The sequence below is a fragment of the Salvelinus alpinus genome, chromosome 34 (assembly GCF_045679555.1).
Source record: "Salvelinus alpinus chromosome 34, SLU_Salpinus.1, whole genome shotgun sequence".
In the NCBI taxonomy this organism is placed as follows: Eukaryota; Metazoa; Chordata; class Actinopteri; order Salmoniformes; family Salmonidae; genus Salvelinus; species Salvelinus alpinus.
The window spans coordinates 1,077,648-1,094,758 of record NC_092119.1 but is presented as its reverse complement, the minus strand read 5'-3'; the positions used below and the strand labels follow the sequence as shown (position 1 = coordinate 1,094,758).

Below are 17,111 nucleotides of genomic sequence, written 5' to 3'. Positions count from 1 at the left end.
CTGAACCAGGGTCTGTAGTGACGCCTCTAGCACTGAGATGCAGGGCCTTAGACCGCTGAACCAGGGTCTGTAGTGACTCTTCTAGCACTGAGATGCAGTGCCTTAGACCGATGAACCAGGGTGTCTGTAGTGACTCCTCTAGCACTGAGATGCAGTGTCTTAGACCGCTGAACCAGGGTCTGTAGTGACTCCTCTAGCACTGAGATGCAGTGCCTTAGACCGCTGAACCAGGGTCTGTAGTGACGCCTCCAGCACTGAGTTGCAGTGCCTTAGACCGCTGAACCTGGGTCTGTAGTGACTCCTCTAGCACTGAGATGCAGTGCCTTAGACCACTGAACCAGGGTGTCTGTAGTGACTCCTCTAGCACTGAGATGCAGTGCCTCAGACCGCTGAACCAGGGTCTGTAGTGACTCCTCTAACACTGAGATGCAGTGTCTTAGACCGCTGAACCAGGGTCTGTAGTGACGCCTCTAGCACTGAGATGCAGTGCCTTAGACCACTGAACCAGGGTCTGTAGTGACTCCTCCAGCACTGAGATGCAGTGTCTTAGACCGCTGAACCAGGGTGTCTGTAGTGACTCCTCTAGCACTGAGATGCAGTGTCTTAGACCGCTGAACCAGGGTCTGTAGTGACTCCTCTAGCACTGAGATGCAGTGCCTTAGACCGTTGAACCAGGGTCTGTAGTGACGCCTCCAGCACTGAGATGCAGTGCCTTAGACCGCTGAACCAGGGTCTGTAGTGACGCCTCTAGCACTGAGATGCAGTGCCTTAGACCGCTGAACCAGGGTCTGTAGTGACTCCTCTAGCACTGAGATGCAGTGTCTTAGACCACTGAACCAGGGTCTGTAGTGACTCCTCTAGCACTGAGATGCAGTGTCTTAGACCGCTGAACCAGGGTCTGTAGTGACGCCTCTAGCACTGAGATGCAGTGTCTTAGACCACTGAACCAGGGTCTGTAGTGACTCCTCCAGCACTGAGATGCAGTGCCTTAGACCGCTGAACCAGGGTCTGTAGTGACGCCTCTACCACTGAGATGCAGTGTCTTAGACCGCTGAACCAGGGTCTGTAGTGACGCCTCTAGCACTGAGATGCAGGGCCTTAGACCGCTGAACCAGGGTCTGTAGTGACGCCTCCAGCACTGAGATGCAGTGCCTTAGACCGCTGAACCAGGGTCTGTAGTGACGCCTCCAGCACTGAGATGCAGTGTCTTAGACCACTGAACCAGGGTCTGTAGTGACTCCTCTAGCACTGAGATGCAGTGCCTTAGACCGTTGAACCAGGGTCTGTAGTGACGCCTCTAGCACTGAGATGCAGTGTCTTAGACCACTGAACCAGGGTCTGTAGTGACTCCTCTAGCACTGAGATGCAGTGTCTTAGACCGCTGAACCAGGGTCTGTAGTGACGCCTCTAGCACTGAGATGCAGTGTCTTAGACCACTGAACCAGGGTCTGTAGTGACGCCTCTACCACTGAGATGCAGTGTCTTATGACCGCTGGAACCCAGGGTCTGTAGTGACGCCTCCAGCACTGAGATGCAGTGTCTTAGACCGCTGAACCAGGGTCTGTAGTGACACCTCTAGCACTGAGATGCAGTGCCTTAGACCGCTGAACCAGGGTCTGTAGTGACGCCTCCAGCACTGAGATGCAGTGTCTTAGACCGCTGAACCAGGGTCTGTAGTGACGCCTCTAGCACTGAGATGCAGTGTCTTAGACCGCTGAACCAGGGTCTGTAGTGACTCCTCCAGCACTGAGATGCAGTGCCTTAGACCGCTGAACCAGGGTCTGTAGTGACGCCTCTACCACTGAGATGCAGTGTCTTAGACCGCTGAACCAGGGTCTGTAGTGACGCCTCTAGCACTGAGATGCAGGGCCTTAGACCGCTGAACCAGGGTCTGTAGTGACGCCTCCAGCACTGAGATGCAGGGCCTTAGACCGCTGAACCAGGGTCTGTAGTGACTCCTCTAGCACTGAGATGCAGTGCCTTAGACCGTTGAACCAGGGTCTGTAGTGACGCCTCCAGCACTGAGATGCAGTGCCTTAGACCGCTGAACCAGGGTCTGTAGTGACGCCTCTACCACTGAGATGCAGTGTCTTAGACCGTTGAACCAGGGTCTGTAGTGACGCCTCCAGCACTGAGATGCAGTGCCTTAGACCGCTGAACCAGGGTCTGTAGTGACGCCTCCAGCACTGAGATGCAGTGTCTCAGACCGCTGAACCAGGGTCTGTAGTGACTCCTCCAGCACTGAGATGCAGTGTCTTAGACCGCTGAACCAGGGTCTGTAGTGACTCCTCTAGCACTGAGATGCAGTGTCTCAGACCGCTGAACCAGGGCCTGTAGTGACGCCTCCAGCACTGAGATGCAGTGCCTTAGACCGCTGAACCAGGGTCTGTAGTGACTCCTCTAGCACTGAGATGCAGTGTCTTAGACCGCTGAACCAGGGTCTGTAGTGACTCCTCCAGCACTGAGATGCAGTGTCTTAGACCGCTGAACCAGGGTCTGTAGTGACTCCTCCAGCACTGAGATGCAGTGTCTTAGACCGCTGAACCAGGGTCTGTAGTGACTCCTCTAGCACTGAGATGCAGTGTCTTAGACCGCTGAACCAGGGTCTGTAGTGACGCCTCTAGCACTGAGATGCAGTGCCTTAGACCGCTGAACCAGGGTCTGTAGTGACTCCTCTAGCACTGAGATGCAGTGCCTTAGACCGCTGAACCAGGGTCTGTAGTGACTCCTCTAGCACTGAGATGCAGTGCCTTAGACCGCTGAACCAGGGTCTGTAGTGACGCCTCTAGCACTGAGATGCAGTGTCTTAGACCGCTGAACCAGGGTCTGTAGTGACTCCTCTAGCACTGAGATGCAGTGCCTTAGACCGTTGAACCAGGGTCTGTAGTGACGCCTCCAGCACTGAGATGCAGTGCCTTAGACCGCTGAACCAGGGTCTGTAGTGACGCCTCTAGCACTGAGATGCAGTGCCTTAGACCGCTGAACCAGGGTCTGTAGTGACTCCTCTAGCACTGAGATGCAGTGTCTTAGACCGCTGAACCAGGGTCTGTAGTGACGCCTCTAGCACTGAGATGCAGTGTCTTAGACCACTGAACCAGGGTCTGTAGTGACGCCTCTACCACTGAGATGCAGTGTCTTAGACCGCTGAACCAGGGTCTGTAGTGACGCCTCTAGCACTGAGATGCAGGGCCTTAGACCGCTGAACCAGGGTCTGTAGTGACGCCTCCAGCACTGAGATGCAGTGTCTTAGACCGCTGAACCAGGGTCTGTAGTGACACCTCTAGCACTGAGATGCAGTGCCTTAGACCGCTGAACCAGGGTCTGTAGTGACGCCTCCAGCACTGAGATGCAGTGTCTTAGACCGCTGAACCAGGGTCTGTAGTGACGCCTCTAGCACTGAGATGCAGTGTCTTAGACCGCTGAACCAGGGTCTGTAGTGACTCCTCCAGCACTGAGATGCAGTGCCTTAGACCGCTGAACCAGGGTCTGTAGTGACGCCTCTACCACTGAGATGCAGTGTCTTAGACCGCTGAACCAGGGTCTGTAGTGACGCCTCTAGCACTGAGATGCAGGGCCTTAGACCGCTGAACCAGGGTCTGTAGTGACGCCTCCAGCACTGAGATGCAGGGCCTTAGACCGCTGAACCAGGGTCTGTAGTGACTCCTCTAGCACTGAGATGCAGTGCCTTAGACCGTTGAACCAGGGTCTGTAGTGACGCCTCCAGCACTGAGATGCAGTGCCTTAGACCGCTGAACCAGGGTCTGTAGTGACGCCTCTACCACTGAGATGCAGTGTCTTAGACCGTTGAACCAGGGTCTGTAGTGACGCCTCCAGCACTGAGATGCAGTGCCTTAGACCGCTGAACCAGGGTCTGTAGTGACGCCTCCAGCACTGAGATGCAGTGTCTCAGACCGCTGAACCAGGGTCTGTAGTGACTCCTCCAGCACTGAGATGCAGTGTCTTAGACCGCTGAACCAGGGTCTGTAGTGACTCCTCTAGCACTGAGATGCAGTGTCTCAGACCGCTGAACCAGGGCCTGTAGTGACGCCTCCAGCACTGAGATGCAGTGCCTTAGACCGCTGAACCAGGGTCTGTAGTGACTCCTCTATCACTGAGATGCAGTGCCTTAGACCGCTGAACCAGGGTCTGTAGTGACTCCTCCAGCACTGAGATGCAGTGTCTCAGACCGCTGAACCAAGGTCTGTAGTGACTCCTCCAGCACTGAGATGCACTGCCTTAGACCGCTGAACCAGGGTGTCTGTAGTGACTCCTCTAGCACTGAGATGCAGTGGCTTAGACCGCTGAACCAGGGTCTGTAGTGACGCCTCTAGCACTGAGATGCAGTGTCTTAGACCGCTGAACCAGGGTCTGTAGTGACTCCTCCAGCACTGAGATGCAGTGCCTTAGACCGCTGAACCAGGGTCTGTAGTGACGCCTCTACCACTGAGATGCAGTGTCTTAGACCGCTGAACCAGGGTCTGTAGTGACGCCTCTAGCACTGAGATGCAGGGCCTTAGACCGCTGAACCAGGGTCTGTAGTGACGCCTCCAGCACTGAGATGCAGTGCCTTAGACCGCTGAACCAGGGTCTGTAGTGACGCCTCCAGCACTGAGATGCAGTGTCTTAGACCGCTGAACCAGGGTCTGTAGTGACTCCTCCAGCACTGAGATGCAGTGCCTTAGACCGCTGAACCAGGGTCTGTAGTGACGCCTCTAGCACTGAGATGCAGTGTCTTAGACCGCTGAACCAGGGTCTGTAGTGACTCCTCTAGCACTGAGATGCAGTGCCTTAGACCGTTGAACCAGGGTCTGTAGTGACGCCTCCAGCACTGAGATGCAGTGCCTTAGACCGCTGAACCAGGGTCTGTAGTGACGCCTCTAGCACTGAGATGCAGTGTCTTAGACCACTGAACCAGGGTCTGTAGTGACTCCTCTAGCACTGAGATGCAGTGTCTTAGACCGCTGAACCAGGGTCTGTAGTGACGCCTCTAGCACTGAGATGCAGTGTCTTAGACCACTGAACCAGGGTCTGTAGTGACGCCTCTACCACTGAGATGCAGTGTCTTAGACCGCTGAACCAGGGTCTGTAGTGACGCCTCTAGCACTGAGATGCAGGGCCTTAGACCGCTGAACCAGGGTCTGTAGTGACGCCTCCAGCACTGAGATGCAGTGTCTTAGACCGCTGAACCAGGGTCTGTAGTGACACCTCTAGCACTGAGATGCAGTGCCTTAGACCGCTGAACCAGGGTCTGTAGTGACGCCTCCAGCACTGAGATGCAGTGCCTTAGACCGCTGAACCAGGGTCTGTAGTGACTCCTCTATCACTGAGATGCAGTGCCTTAGACCGCTGAACCAGGGTCTGTAGTGACTCCTCCAGCACTGAGATGCAGTGTCTCAGACCGCTGAACCAGGGTCTGTAGTGACTCCTCTAGCACTGAGATGCAGTGTCTCAGACCGCTGAACCAAGGTCTGTAGTGACTCCTCCAGCACTGAGATGCACTGCCTTAGACCGCTGAACCAGGGTGTCTGTAGTGACTCCTCTAGCACTGAGATGCAGTGGCTTAGACCGCTGAACCAGGGTCTGTAGTGACGCCTCTAGCACTGAGATGCAGTGTCTTAGACCGCTGAACCAGGGTCTGTAGTGACTCCTCCAGCACTGAGATGCAGTGCCTTAGACCGCTGAACCAGGGTCTGTAGTGACGCCTCTACCACTGAGATGCAGTGTCTTAGACCGCTGAACCAGGGTCTGTAGTGACGCCTCTAGCACTGAGATGCAGGGCCTTAGACCGCTGAACCAGGGTCTGTAGTGACGCCTCCAGCACTGAGATGCAGTGCCTTAGACCGCTGAACCAGGGTCTGTAGTGACGCCTCCAGCACTGAGATGCAGTGTCTTAGACCGCTGAACCAGGGTCTGTAGTGACTCCTCCAGCACTGAGATGCAGTGCCTTAGACCGCTGAACCAGGGTCTGTAGTGACGCCTCTAGCACTGAGATGCAGTGTCTTAGACCGCTGAACCAGGGTCTGTAGTGACTCCTCTAGCACTGAGATGCAGTGCCTTAGACCGTTGAACCAGGGTCTGTAGTGACGCCTCCAGCACTGAGATGCAGTGCCTTAGACCGCTGAACCAGGGTCTGTAGTGACGCCTCTAGCACTGAGATGCAGTGTCTTAGACCACTGAACCAGGGTCTGTAGTGACTCCTCTAGCACTGAGATGCAGTGTCTTAGACCGCTGAACCAGGGTCTGTAGTGACGCCTCTAGCACTGAGATGCAGTGTCTTAGACCACTGAACCAGGGTCTGTAGTGACGCCTCTACCACTGAGATGCAGTGTCTTAGACCGCTGAACCAGGGTCTGTAGTGACGCCTCTAGCACTGAGATGCAGGGCCTTAGACCGCTGAACCAGGGTCTGTAGTGACGCCTCCAGCACTGAGATGCAGTGTCTTAGACCGCTGAACCAGGGTCTGTAGTGACACCTCTAGCACTGAGATGCAGTGCCTTAGACCGCTGAACCAGGGTCTGTAGTGACGCCTCCAGCACTGAGATGCAGTGTCTTAGACCGCTGAACCAGGGTCTGTAGTGACGCCTCTAGCACTGAGATGCAGTGTCTTAGACCGCTGAACCAGGGTCTGTAGTGACTCCTCCAGCACTGAGATGCAGTGCCTTAGACCGCTGAACCAGGGTCTGTAGTGACGCCTCTACCACTGAGATGCAGTGTCTTAGCAGTGTCTTAGACCGCTGAACCAGGGTCTGTAGTGACGCCTCTAGCACTGAGATGCAGGGCCTTAGACCGCTGAACCAGGGTCTGTAGTGACGCCTCCAGCACTGAGATGCAGGGCCTTAGACCGCTGAACCAGGGTCTGTAGTGACTCCTCTAGCACTGAGATGCAGTGCCTTAGACCGTTGAACCAGGGTCTGTAGTGACGCCTCCAGCACTGAGATGCAGTGCCTTAGACCGCTGAACCAGGGTCTGTAGTGACGCCTCTACCACTGAGATGCAGTGTCTTAGACCGTTGAACCAGGGTCTGTAGTGACGCCTCCAGCACTGAGATGCAGTGCCTTAGACCGCTGAACCAGGGTCTGTAGTGACGCCTCCAGCACTGAGATGCAGTGTCTCAGACCGCTGAACCAGGGTCTGTAGTGACTCCTCCAGCACTGAGATGCAGTGTCTTAGACCGCTGAACCAGGGTCTGTAGTGACTCCTCTAGCACTGAGATGCAGTGTCTCAGACCGCTGAACCAGGGCCTGTAGTGACGCCTCCAGCACTGAGATGCAGTGCCTTAGACCGCTGAACCAGGGTCTGTAGTGACTCCTCTATCACTGAGATGCAGTGCCTTAGACCGCTGAACCAGGGTCTGTAGTGACTCCTCCAGCACTGAGATGCAGTGTCTCAGACCGCTGAACCAAGGTCTGTAGTGACTCCTCCAGCACTGAGATGCACTGCCTTAGACCGCTGAACCAGGGTGTCTGTAGTGACTCCTCTAGCACTGAGATGCAGTGGCTTAGACCGCTGAACCAGGGTCTGTAGTGACGCCTCTAGCACTGAGATGCAGTGTCTTAGACCGCTGAACCAGGGTCTGTAGTGACTCCTCCAGCACTGAGATGCAGTGCCTTAGACCGCTGAACCAGGGTCTGTAGTGACGCCTCTACCACTGAGATGCAGTGTCTTAGACCGCTGAACCAGGGTCTGTAGTGACGCCTCTAGCACTGAGATGCAGGGCCTTAGACCGCTGAACCAGGGTCTGTAGTGACGCCTCCAGCACTGAGATGCAGTGCCTTAGACCGCTGAACCAGGGTCTGTAGTGACGCCTCCAGCACTGAGATGCAGTGTCTTAGACCACTGAACCAGGGTGTCTGTAGTGACTCCTCTAGCACTGAGATGCAGTGCCTCAGACCGCTGAACCAGGGTCTGTAGTGACTCCTCTAACACTGAGATGCAGTGTCTTAGACCGCTGAACCAGGGTCTGTAGTGACGCCTCTAGCACTGAGATGCAGTGCCTTAGACCACTGAACCAGGGTCTGTAGTGACTCCTCCAGCACTGAGATGCAGTGTCTTAGACCGCTGAACCAGGGTGTCTGTAGTGACTCCTCTAGCACTGAGATGCAGTGTCTTAGACCGCTGAACCAGGGTCTGTAGTGACTCCTCTAGCACTGAGATGCAGTGCCTTAGACCGTTGAACCAGGGTCTGTAGTGACGCCTCCAGCACTGAGATGCAGTGCCTTAGACCGCTGAACCAGGGTCTGTAGTGACGCCTCTAGCACTGAGATGCAGTGCCTTAGACCGCTGAACCAGGGTCTGTAGTGACGCCTCTAGCACTGAGATGCAGTGTCTTAGACCACTGAACCAGGGTCTGTAGTGACTCCTCCAGCACTGAGATGCAGTGCCTTAGACCGCTGAACCAGGGTCTGTAGTGACGCCTCTACCACTGAGATGCAGTGTCTTAGACCGCTGAACCAGGGTCTGTAGTGACGCCTCTAGCACTGAGATGCAGGGCCTTAGACCGCTGAACCAGGGTCTGTAGTGACGCCTCCAGCACTGAGATGCAGTGCCTTAGACCGCTGAACCAGGGTCTGTAGTGACGCCTCCAGCACTGAGATGCAGTGTCTTAGACCACTGAACCAGGGTCTGTAGTGACTCCTCTAGCACTGAGATGCAGTGCCTTAGACCGTTGAACCAGGGTCTGTAGTGACGCCTCCAGCACTGAGATGCAGTGCCTTAGACCGCTGAACCAGGGTCTGTAGTGACGCCTCTACCACTGAGATGCAGTGTCTTAGACCGTTGAACCAGGGTCTGTAGTGACGCCTCCAGCACTGAGATGCAGTGCCTTAGACCGCTGAACCAGGGTCTGTAGTGACGCCTCCAGCACTGAGATGCAGTGTCTCAGACCGCTGAACCAGGGTCTGTAGTGACTCCTCCAGCACTGAGATGCAGTGTCTTAGACCGCTGAACCAGGGTCTGTAGTGACTCCTCTAGCACTGAGATGCAGTGTCTCAGACCGCTGAACCAGGGCCTGTAGTGACGCCTCCAGCACTGAGATGCAGTGCCTTAGACCGCTGAACCAGGGTCTGTAGTGACTCCTCTATCACTGAGATGCAGTGCCTTAGACCACTGAACCAGGGTCTGTAGTGACTCCTCCAGCACTGAGATGCAGTGCCTTAGACCGCTGAACCAGGGTCTGTAGTGACTCCTCCAGCACTGAGATGCAGTGTCTCAGACCGCTGAACCAGGGTCTGTAGTGACTCCTCCAGCACTGAGATGCACTGCCTTAGACCGCTGAACCAGGGTGTCTGTAGTGACTCCTCTAGCACTGAGATGCAGTGCCTTAGACCGCTGAACCAGGGTCTGTAGTGACTCCTCCAGCACTGAGATGCACTGCCTTAGACCGCTGAACCAGGGTGTCTGTAGTGACTCCTCTAGCACTGAGATGCAGTGCCTTAGACCGCTGAACCAGGGTCTGTAGTGACTCCTCTAGCACTGAGATGCAGTGCCTTAGACCACTGAACCAGGGTCTGTAGTGACGCCTCTAGCACTGAGATGCAGTGTCTCAGACCGCTGAACCAGGGTCTGTAGTGACTCCTCCAGCACTGAGTTGCAGTGCCTTAGACCACTGAACCAGGGTCTGTAGTGACTCCTCCAGCACTGAGATGCAGTGTCTTAGACCACTGAACCAGGGTCTGTAGTGACGCCTCTAGCACTGAGATGCAGTGTCTCAGACCGCTGAACCAGGGTCTGTAGTGACTCCTCCAGCACTGAGATGCACTGCCTTAGACCGCTGAACCAGGGTGTATGTAGTGACTCCTCTAGCACTGAGATGCAGTGCCTTAGACCGCTGAACCAGGGTGTCTGTAGTGACTCCTCCAGCACTGAGATGCAGTGTCTTAGACCGCTGAACCAGGGTCTGTAGTGACTCCTCTAGCACTGAGATGCAGTGTCTTAGACCACTGAACCAGGGTCTGTAGTGACTCCTCCAGCACTGAGATGCAGTGTCTTAGACCGCTGAACCAGGGTCTGTAGTGACTCCTCCAGCACTGAGATGCAGTGCCTTAGACCGCTGAACCAGGGTCTGTAGTGACGCCTCTACCACTGAGATGCAGTGTCTTAGACCGTTGAACCAGGGTCTGTAGTGACGCCTCCAGCACTGAGATGCAGTGCCTTAGACCGCTGAACCAGGGTCTGTAGTGACGCCTCCAGCACTGAGATGCAGTGTCTCAGACCGCTGAACCAGGGTCTGTAGTGACTCCTCTAGCACTGAGATGCAGTGTCTTAGACCACTGAACCAGGGTCTGTAGTGACTCCTCCAGCACTGAGATGCAGTGTCTTAGACCGCTGAACCAGGGTCTGTAGTGACTCCTCTAGCACTGAGATGCAGTGTCTCAGACCGCTGAACCAGGGCCTGTAGTGACGCCTCCAGCACTGAGATGCAGTGCCTTAGACCGCTGAACCAGGGTCTGTAGTGACTCCTCTAGCACTGAGATGCAGTGCCTTAGACCACTGAACCAGGGTCTGTAGTGACTCCTCCAGCACTGAGATGCAGTGTCTTAGACCGCTGAACCAGGGTCTGTAGTGACTCCTCTATCACTGAGATGCAGTGCCTTAGACCACTGAACCAGGGTCTGTAGTGACTCCTCCAGCACTGAGATGCAGTGCCTTAGACCGCTGAACCAGGGTCTGTAGTGACTCCTCCAGCACTGAGATGCAGTGTCTCAGACCGCTGAACCAGGGTCTGTAGTGACTCCTCCAGCACTGAGATGCACTGCCTTAGACCGCTGAACCAGGGTGTCTGTAGTGACTCCTCTAGCACTGAGATGCAGTGCCTTAGACCGCTGAACCAGGGTCTGTAGTGACTCCTCCAGCACTGAGATGCACTGCCTTAGACCGCTGAACCAGGGTGTCTGTAGTGACTCCTCTAGCACTGAGATGCAGTGCCTTAGACCGCTGAACCAGGGTCTGTAGTGACTCCTCTAGCACTGAGATGCAGTGCCTTAGACCACTGAACCAGGGTCTGTAGTGACGCCTCTAGCACTGAGATGCAGTGTCTCAGACCGCTGAACCAGGGTCTGTAGTGACTCCTCCAGCACTGAGATGCACTGCCTTAGACCGCTGAACCAGGGTGTCTGTAGTGACTCCTCTAGCACTGAGATGCAGTGCCTTAGACCGCTGAACCAGGGTCTGTAGTGACTCCTCCAGCACTGAGATGCACTGCCTTAGACCGCTGAACCAGGGTGTATGTAGTGACTCCTCTAGCACTGAGATGCAGTGCCTTAGACCGCTGAACCAGGGTGTCTGTAGTGACTCCTCCAGCACTGAGATGCAGTGTCTTAGACCGCTGAACCAGGGTCTGTAGTGACTCCTCTAGCACTGAGATGCAGTGCCTTAGACCGCTGAACCAGGGTCTGTAGTGACTCCTCTAGCACCGAGATGCAGTGTCTTAGACCACTGAACCAGGGTCTGTAGTGACTCCTCTACCACTGAGATGCAGTGCCTTAGACCGCTGAACCAGGGTCTGTAGTGACTCCTCTAGCACTGAGATGCAGTGCCTTAGACCGCTGAACCAGGGTCTGTAGTGACGCCTCTACCACTGAGATGCAGTGCCTTAGACCGCTGAACCAGGGTCTGTAGTGACTCCTCTAGCACTGAGATGCAGTGCCTTAGACCGCTGAACCAGGGTCTGTAGTGACGCCTCTACCACTGAGATGCAGTGCCTTAGACCGCTGCGCCGCTCGGGAGCGACAGAGCAGATTAAGACTAAAGTCTGTAGTGAATAACAGAGGAGTGTGAGTCATCAGGCAACATCTGTATCACGGGCTGGAGCCAGGCAGAGTGTGTGTGTGTGTTTGGCTGTGCATGCATGCGTGTGTGTGTGTGTGTGTGAGTGAGTGAGTGAGTGAGTGAGTGAGTGAGTGAGTGAGTGAGTGAGTGAGTGAGTGAGTGAGTGAGTGAGTGAGTGAGTGCGTACTTCTTTGACCCTCTGTATCATGGGCTGTAGCCAGTCAGAGTGTGTGTGTGTGTGTGTGTGTGTGTGTGTGTGTGTGTGTGTGTGTGTGTGTGTGTGTGTGTGTGTGTGTGTGTGTGTGTGTGTGTACCTCTTTGACCCTCTGGATCATGGGCTGTAGCCAGTCAGTGTTGACCTCACAGTGGCTGTCCAGGAAGGTCAGGATAGAGCCGGAGGCCGAGTCTGCCCCTCGTACCCGGGACCGGATCAATCCTAGGACACAGATAAGAGCACAGTATGAGCCTGAGAAAACAGCTAGACCTCTGCAGTGGCTACTGATAGAGAACATCGAAGGTGTCTAATTGTAATGCTGCTTCCTAAAGGGGACCTAGAGAGTCGGGACGTTGAGGTTTCTGCATTACGATGCATTAACATGACACTACAACCACAGATAGAATAATGATACCAGAATAATGATACCAGATATTTCACCGGACGTATACATGTGAAGCATCCGCATGGTGTTTTCACCCACTACCAAATATGGTAGTGAGTAGGAAGCCCAGTAGCCGGCAGTGGGAGAAGATGGATTTTGGGCCGACATTCTGCACATTTTCTCAGCGATGAAAACATCTGATCTTCAATTCAGTTTTCTGTTCCCAAAACTAGAATCTGTGTCCTCCCGAGTGGCGCAGCGGTCTAAGGCACTGCAGTGCTTGAGCATGGGAACTAGATCCGGGTGTGTCGCAGCCGGGCCTTGACCGGGAGACCCATGAGGCGACTCACAATTGGCCCGGCGTCGTTTGGGTTAGAGGAAGGTTTGACTGGTTTGTCCTTGTCCCATCGTGCACTAGCGACTCCTGGGACGGGCCGGGTGCATGCACGCTGACACGGTCGCCAGGTGTACGGTGTTTCCTCCGACACGTTGGTGCGGCTGGCTTCCGGGTTAAGTGAGCAGTGTGTGAAGAAGCAGTGCGGCTTGGCTTGGGTTGTGTTTCGGAGGACGCATGGCTCTCGACCTTCGCCTCTCACGAGTCCGTACGGGAGTTGCAGCGATGAGACAAGACTGTAACTACCAATAGGATACTACGAAACTGGGGAGTAAAAGGGGTCAAAAAATGTATATTATAAAAAAAAAAAAAATAGAATCTGTACAGAACAGAGTGGACAAGTAGACTTTACCCTTTGCCAAATGTTTTAAAAATGGTGTTGTTTAGGAGTGCAAAGGCTAATTGAGTTATTGCACACGCCCACTTCACAGAGTAGGCGTTTCCCTAACGGAAATATGCAAATGTATGCTAGTACACGCCAATAGGATCTCGCTAGCTCCCTCCTTGCTTATTCTGCCAACTATGACTCATTTGTTCCCGTTGGAAACGACAGGCTGTGGTCTATCTTGGTTATACAAATCTTTGTTACAACATTCCATGGCAGCCATGTTAGCTCCCAATAACATTACATGGGGAATATTTAAACAAATGGTACGTAACGGAATGTTTAGCACAACATAAAAAAAATCTAAAAGTTGTCCGAAATCGCTAAATGAATGGCTCTGTAGCTAGCTAGATAGACCTATACAATGACAGAGCAGACAGATAGACACAGATCCTAGACAAAACCGGTAGCTTCCAGCTTTAATTGTAGGCTAACTTTCCTTGCTAGTTTCCGCCTGAATTCATTAACTCTGTTTGTTATGCAAATCAGCATGCTAAATATGCTGATTTCAAAGCTGACTGTCACCAAAAACTGAATTAATTCACTTAGTCTCCCTCACCACCAAAAACTTTATTAATTCACTTAGTCTCCCTCACCACCAAAAACTTTATTAATTCACTTAGTCTCCCTCACCACCAAAAACTTTATTAATTCACTTAGTCTCCCTCACCACCAAAAACTTAATTAATTCACTTAGTCTCCCTCACCACCAAAAACTTTATTAATTCACTTCGTCTCCCTCACCACCAAAAACTATATTAATTCACTTAGTCTCCCTCACCACCAAAAACTTTATTAATTCACTTCGTCTCCCTCACCACCAAAAACTTTATTAATTCACTTCGTCTCCCTCACCACCAAAAACTTTATTAATTCACTTAGCCACCCTCACCACCAAAAACTTTATTAATTCACTTCGTCTCCCTCACCACCAAAAACTTTATTAATTCACTTCGTCTTCCTCACCACCAAAAACATATTCACCTCTTCGTCTCCCTTTGAGTCGGGTTTCATAGTCAGATTCCACAAACACAAATGATGTTATTAATTTCTTAAAGATACAGCGTAAACTTTTCGAAAAGATGAGATCGCTTCTTCTATGCAAATGTTGTTAATCATTACAATTAAATAATATGTTCTCTTAGCAGTTGCCAATAAAATAAGTCCTAATTGGAAGGGATTGTTTGCCTGGTTCAACTGTTCTGGGGGACTACGGTAAAGTTCATGTTAAATAATGTGACTGGTTCAACTGTTCTGGGGAACTACAGTAAACTTATTGCACAAGTTGACTGCAGGTACTTAAAAAGTAGCTACAAATATTCAAATTTATTGGAAAAACTTAAAAGAAATAGTTTTGACATATTGACGGTTCTGAAAAACCAAATACTCCGGGATACTGTATACCACCCAAGCCTATGTGCACGCACGCACACACACACACACACTACTCACCCTCTCGGCGTCCGTTCCTCAGGCAGCGTACTTTAGGGATCTGAGAGAGCAGTTGACAGTCCTCAGCTGGAAAAGAGGAAGGGATGTCACGTCACAAATAGAACACACACACACACACACACACACACACACACACACACACACACACACACACACACACACACACACACACACACACACACACACACACACACACACACACACACACACACACACACGCACGCACACACACACACACACACACACACACACACACACACACACACACACACAGGCACACACACAGGCACACACACACACACATACACACACATACACACACACAACTGTGATTGTGCATTTATTGTTCACACATAAAATGACCAAAACCCAGGGATTATTCTTCTTCTTTAGGTTTAAGAACATGTCCTTGTTCCACCCACAATGCAATGCCAGATGATGGTCTCTGTCACGTCATACACCACACTGACTGGCTGGCTGAATGACTGGCTGACTGACTGGCTGACTGACTGGCTGACTGACTGGCTGACTGAATGACTGGCTGACTGACTGGCTGAATGACTGGCTGACTGACTGGCTGACTGACTGGCTGACTGACTGACTGAATGACTGGCTGACTGGATGACTGACTGGCTGACTGACTGACTGGATGACTGGCTGACTGACTGGCTGACTGACTGAATGACTGACTGACTGACTGGATGAATGACTGACTGACTGGATGAATGACTGACTGACTGACTGGCTGAATGACTGACTGACTGACTGACTGGCTGGCTGAATGACTGACTGGCTGAATGACTGGCTGACTGGTTGGCTGAATGACTGACTGGCTGACTGAATGACTGGATGACTGACTGGCTGGCTGAATGGCTGGCTGGCTGGCTGGCTGGCTGACTGGATGACTGGATGACTGGATGACTGAATGACTGGCTGGCGGGCTGGCTGACTGGCTGACTGACTGGCTGACTGACTGGCTGACTGGATGACTGATTGACTGGATGACTGACTGACTGGATGACTGACTGGCTGACTGGCTGACTGGCTGACTGACTTGCTGAATGACTGGATGACTGAGTGACTGGCTGGCTGACTGACTGGCTGGCTGGCTGACTGACTGGATGACTGACTGACTGACAATTTTTAGGGCCTTCCTCTGACACCGCCTGGTATAGAGGTCCTGGATGGCAGGAAGCTTGGCCCCAGTGATGTACTGGGCAGTACACACTACCCTCTGTAGTGCCTTGCGGTCGGAGGCCGAGCAGTTGCCATAAAAGGCAGTGATGCAACCGGTCAGGATGCTCTCGATGGTGCAGCTGTAGAACCTTTTGAGGATCTGAGGACCCATGCCAAATCTTTTCAGTCTCCTAAGTGTGTTTTGGTATGTCTTGGTGTGCTTGTACCATGTTAGTTTGTTGGTGATGTGGATACCAAGGAACTTGAAGCTCTCAGCCTGCTCCACTACAGCCCCGTCGATGAGAATGGGGTGTGCTCGGTCCTCCTTTTCCTGTAGTCCACAATCATCTCCTTTGTCTTGATCACGTTGAAGGAGAGGTTGCTGTCCTGGCACCACACGGCCAGGTCTCTGACCACCTCCCTATAGGCTGTCTCATCGTTGTCAGTGATCAGGCCTACCACTGTTGTGTCGTCGGCAAATTTAATGATGGTGTTGGAGTCGTACCTGGCCGTGCAGTCATGAGTGAACAGGGAGTACAGGAGGGGACTGAGCACGCACCCCTGAGGGGCCTCTGTGTTGAGGATCAGCGTGGCGGATGTGTTATTACCTTCTCTTACCACCTGGGGGCGGCCCGTCAGGAAGTCCAGGATCCAGTTGCAGAGGGAGGTGTTTAGTCCCAGGGTCCTTAGCTTAGTGATGAGCTTTGAGGGTACTATGGTGTTGAACGCTGAGCTGTAGTCAATGAAGAGCATTCTCACATAGGTGTTCCTTTTGTCCAGGTGGGAAAGGGCAGTGTAGAGTGAAATAGAGGTTGCATCATCTGTGGATCTGTTGGGGCGGTATGCAAATCGTAGTGGGTCTAGGGTTTTCTGGGATGATGGTGTTGATGTGAGCCATGACCAGCCTTTCAAAGCACTTCATGGCTACAGACGTGAGTGCTACGGATCGGTAGTCGTTTAGGCAGATTACCTTAGTGTTCTTGGCCACAGGGACTATGGAGGTCTGCTTAAAACATGTTGGTATTACAGACTCGGACAGGGAGAGTTTGAAAATGTCAGTGAAGACACTTGCCAGTTGGTCCGCGCATGCTCGCAGTACACATCCTGGTAATCCATCTGGCTCTGCGGCCTTGTGAATGTTGACCTGTTTAAAGGTCTTACTCACATCTGCTGCGGAGAGCGTGATAACACAGTCTTCCGGAACAGCTGGTGCTCTCATGCATGTTTCAGTGTTATTTGCCTCGAAGCGAGCATAGAAGTAGTTTAGCTCGTCTGGTAGGCTTGTGTCACTCGGCAGCGCTTCCCTTTGTAGTCTGCAATGGTTTGCAAGCCCTGCCAC

The 17,111-nt window shown here is 52.8% G+C and overlaps 1 protein-coding gene across 1 annotated transcript in view; it reads right to left on the bottom strand.

Moving 5' to 3' along the window:
* LOC139563519 (polypeptide N-acetylgalactosaminyltransferase 16-like) overlaps positions 1–17,111 on the bottom strand; it is an 84,532-nt gene that overhangs the window by 26,636 nt on the left and 40,785 nt on the right. Inside the window, exons 5-6 of the mRNA XM_071382236.1 lie at positions 14,597–14,662; positions 12,081–12,202 (exon numbers count right to left, since the gene is read on the bottom strand). Coding sequence (XP_071238337.1) covers positions 12,081–12,202; positions 14,597–14,662 — 188 coding nt within the window. The remainder of the gene's footprint in view (positions 1–12,080; positions 12,203–14,596; positions 14,663–17,111) is intronic.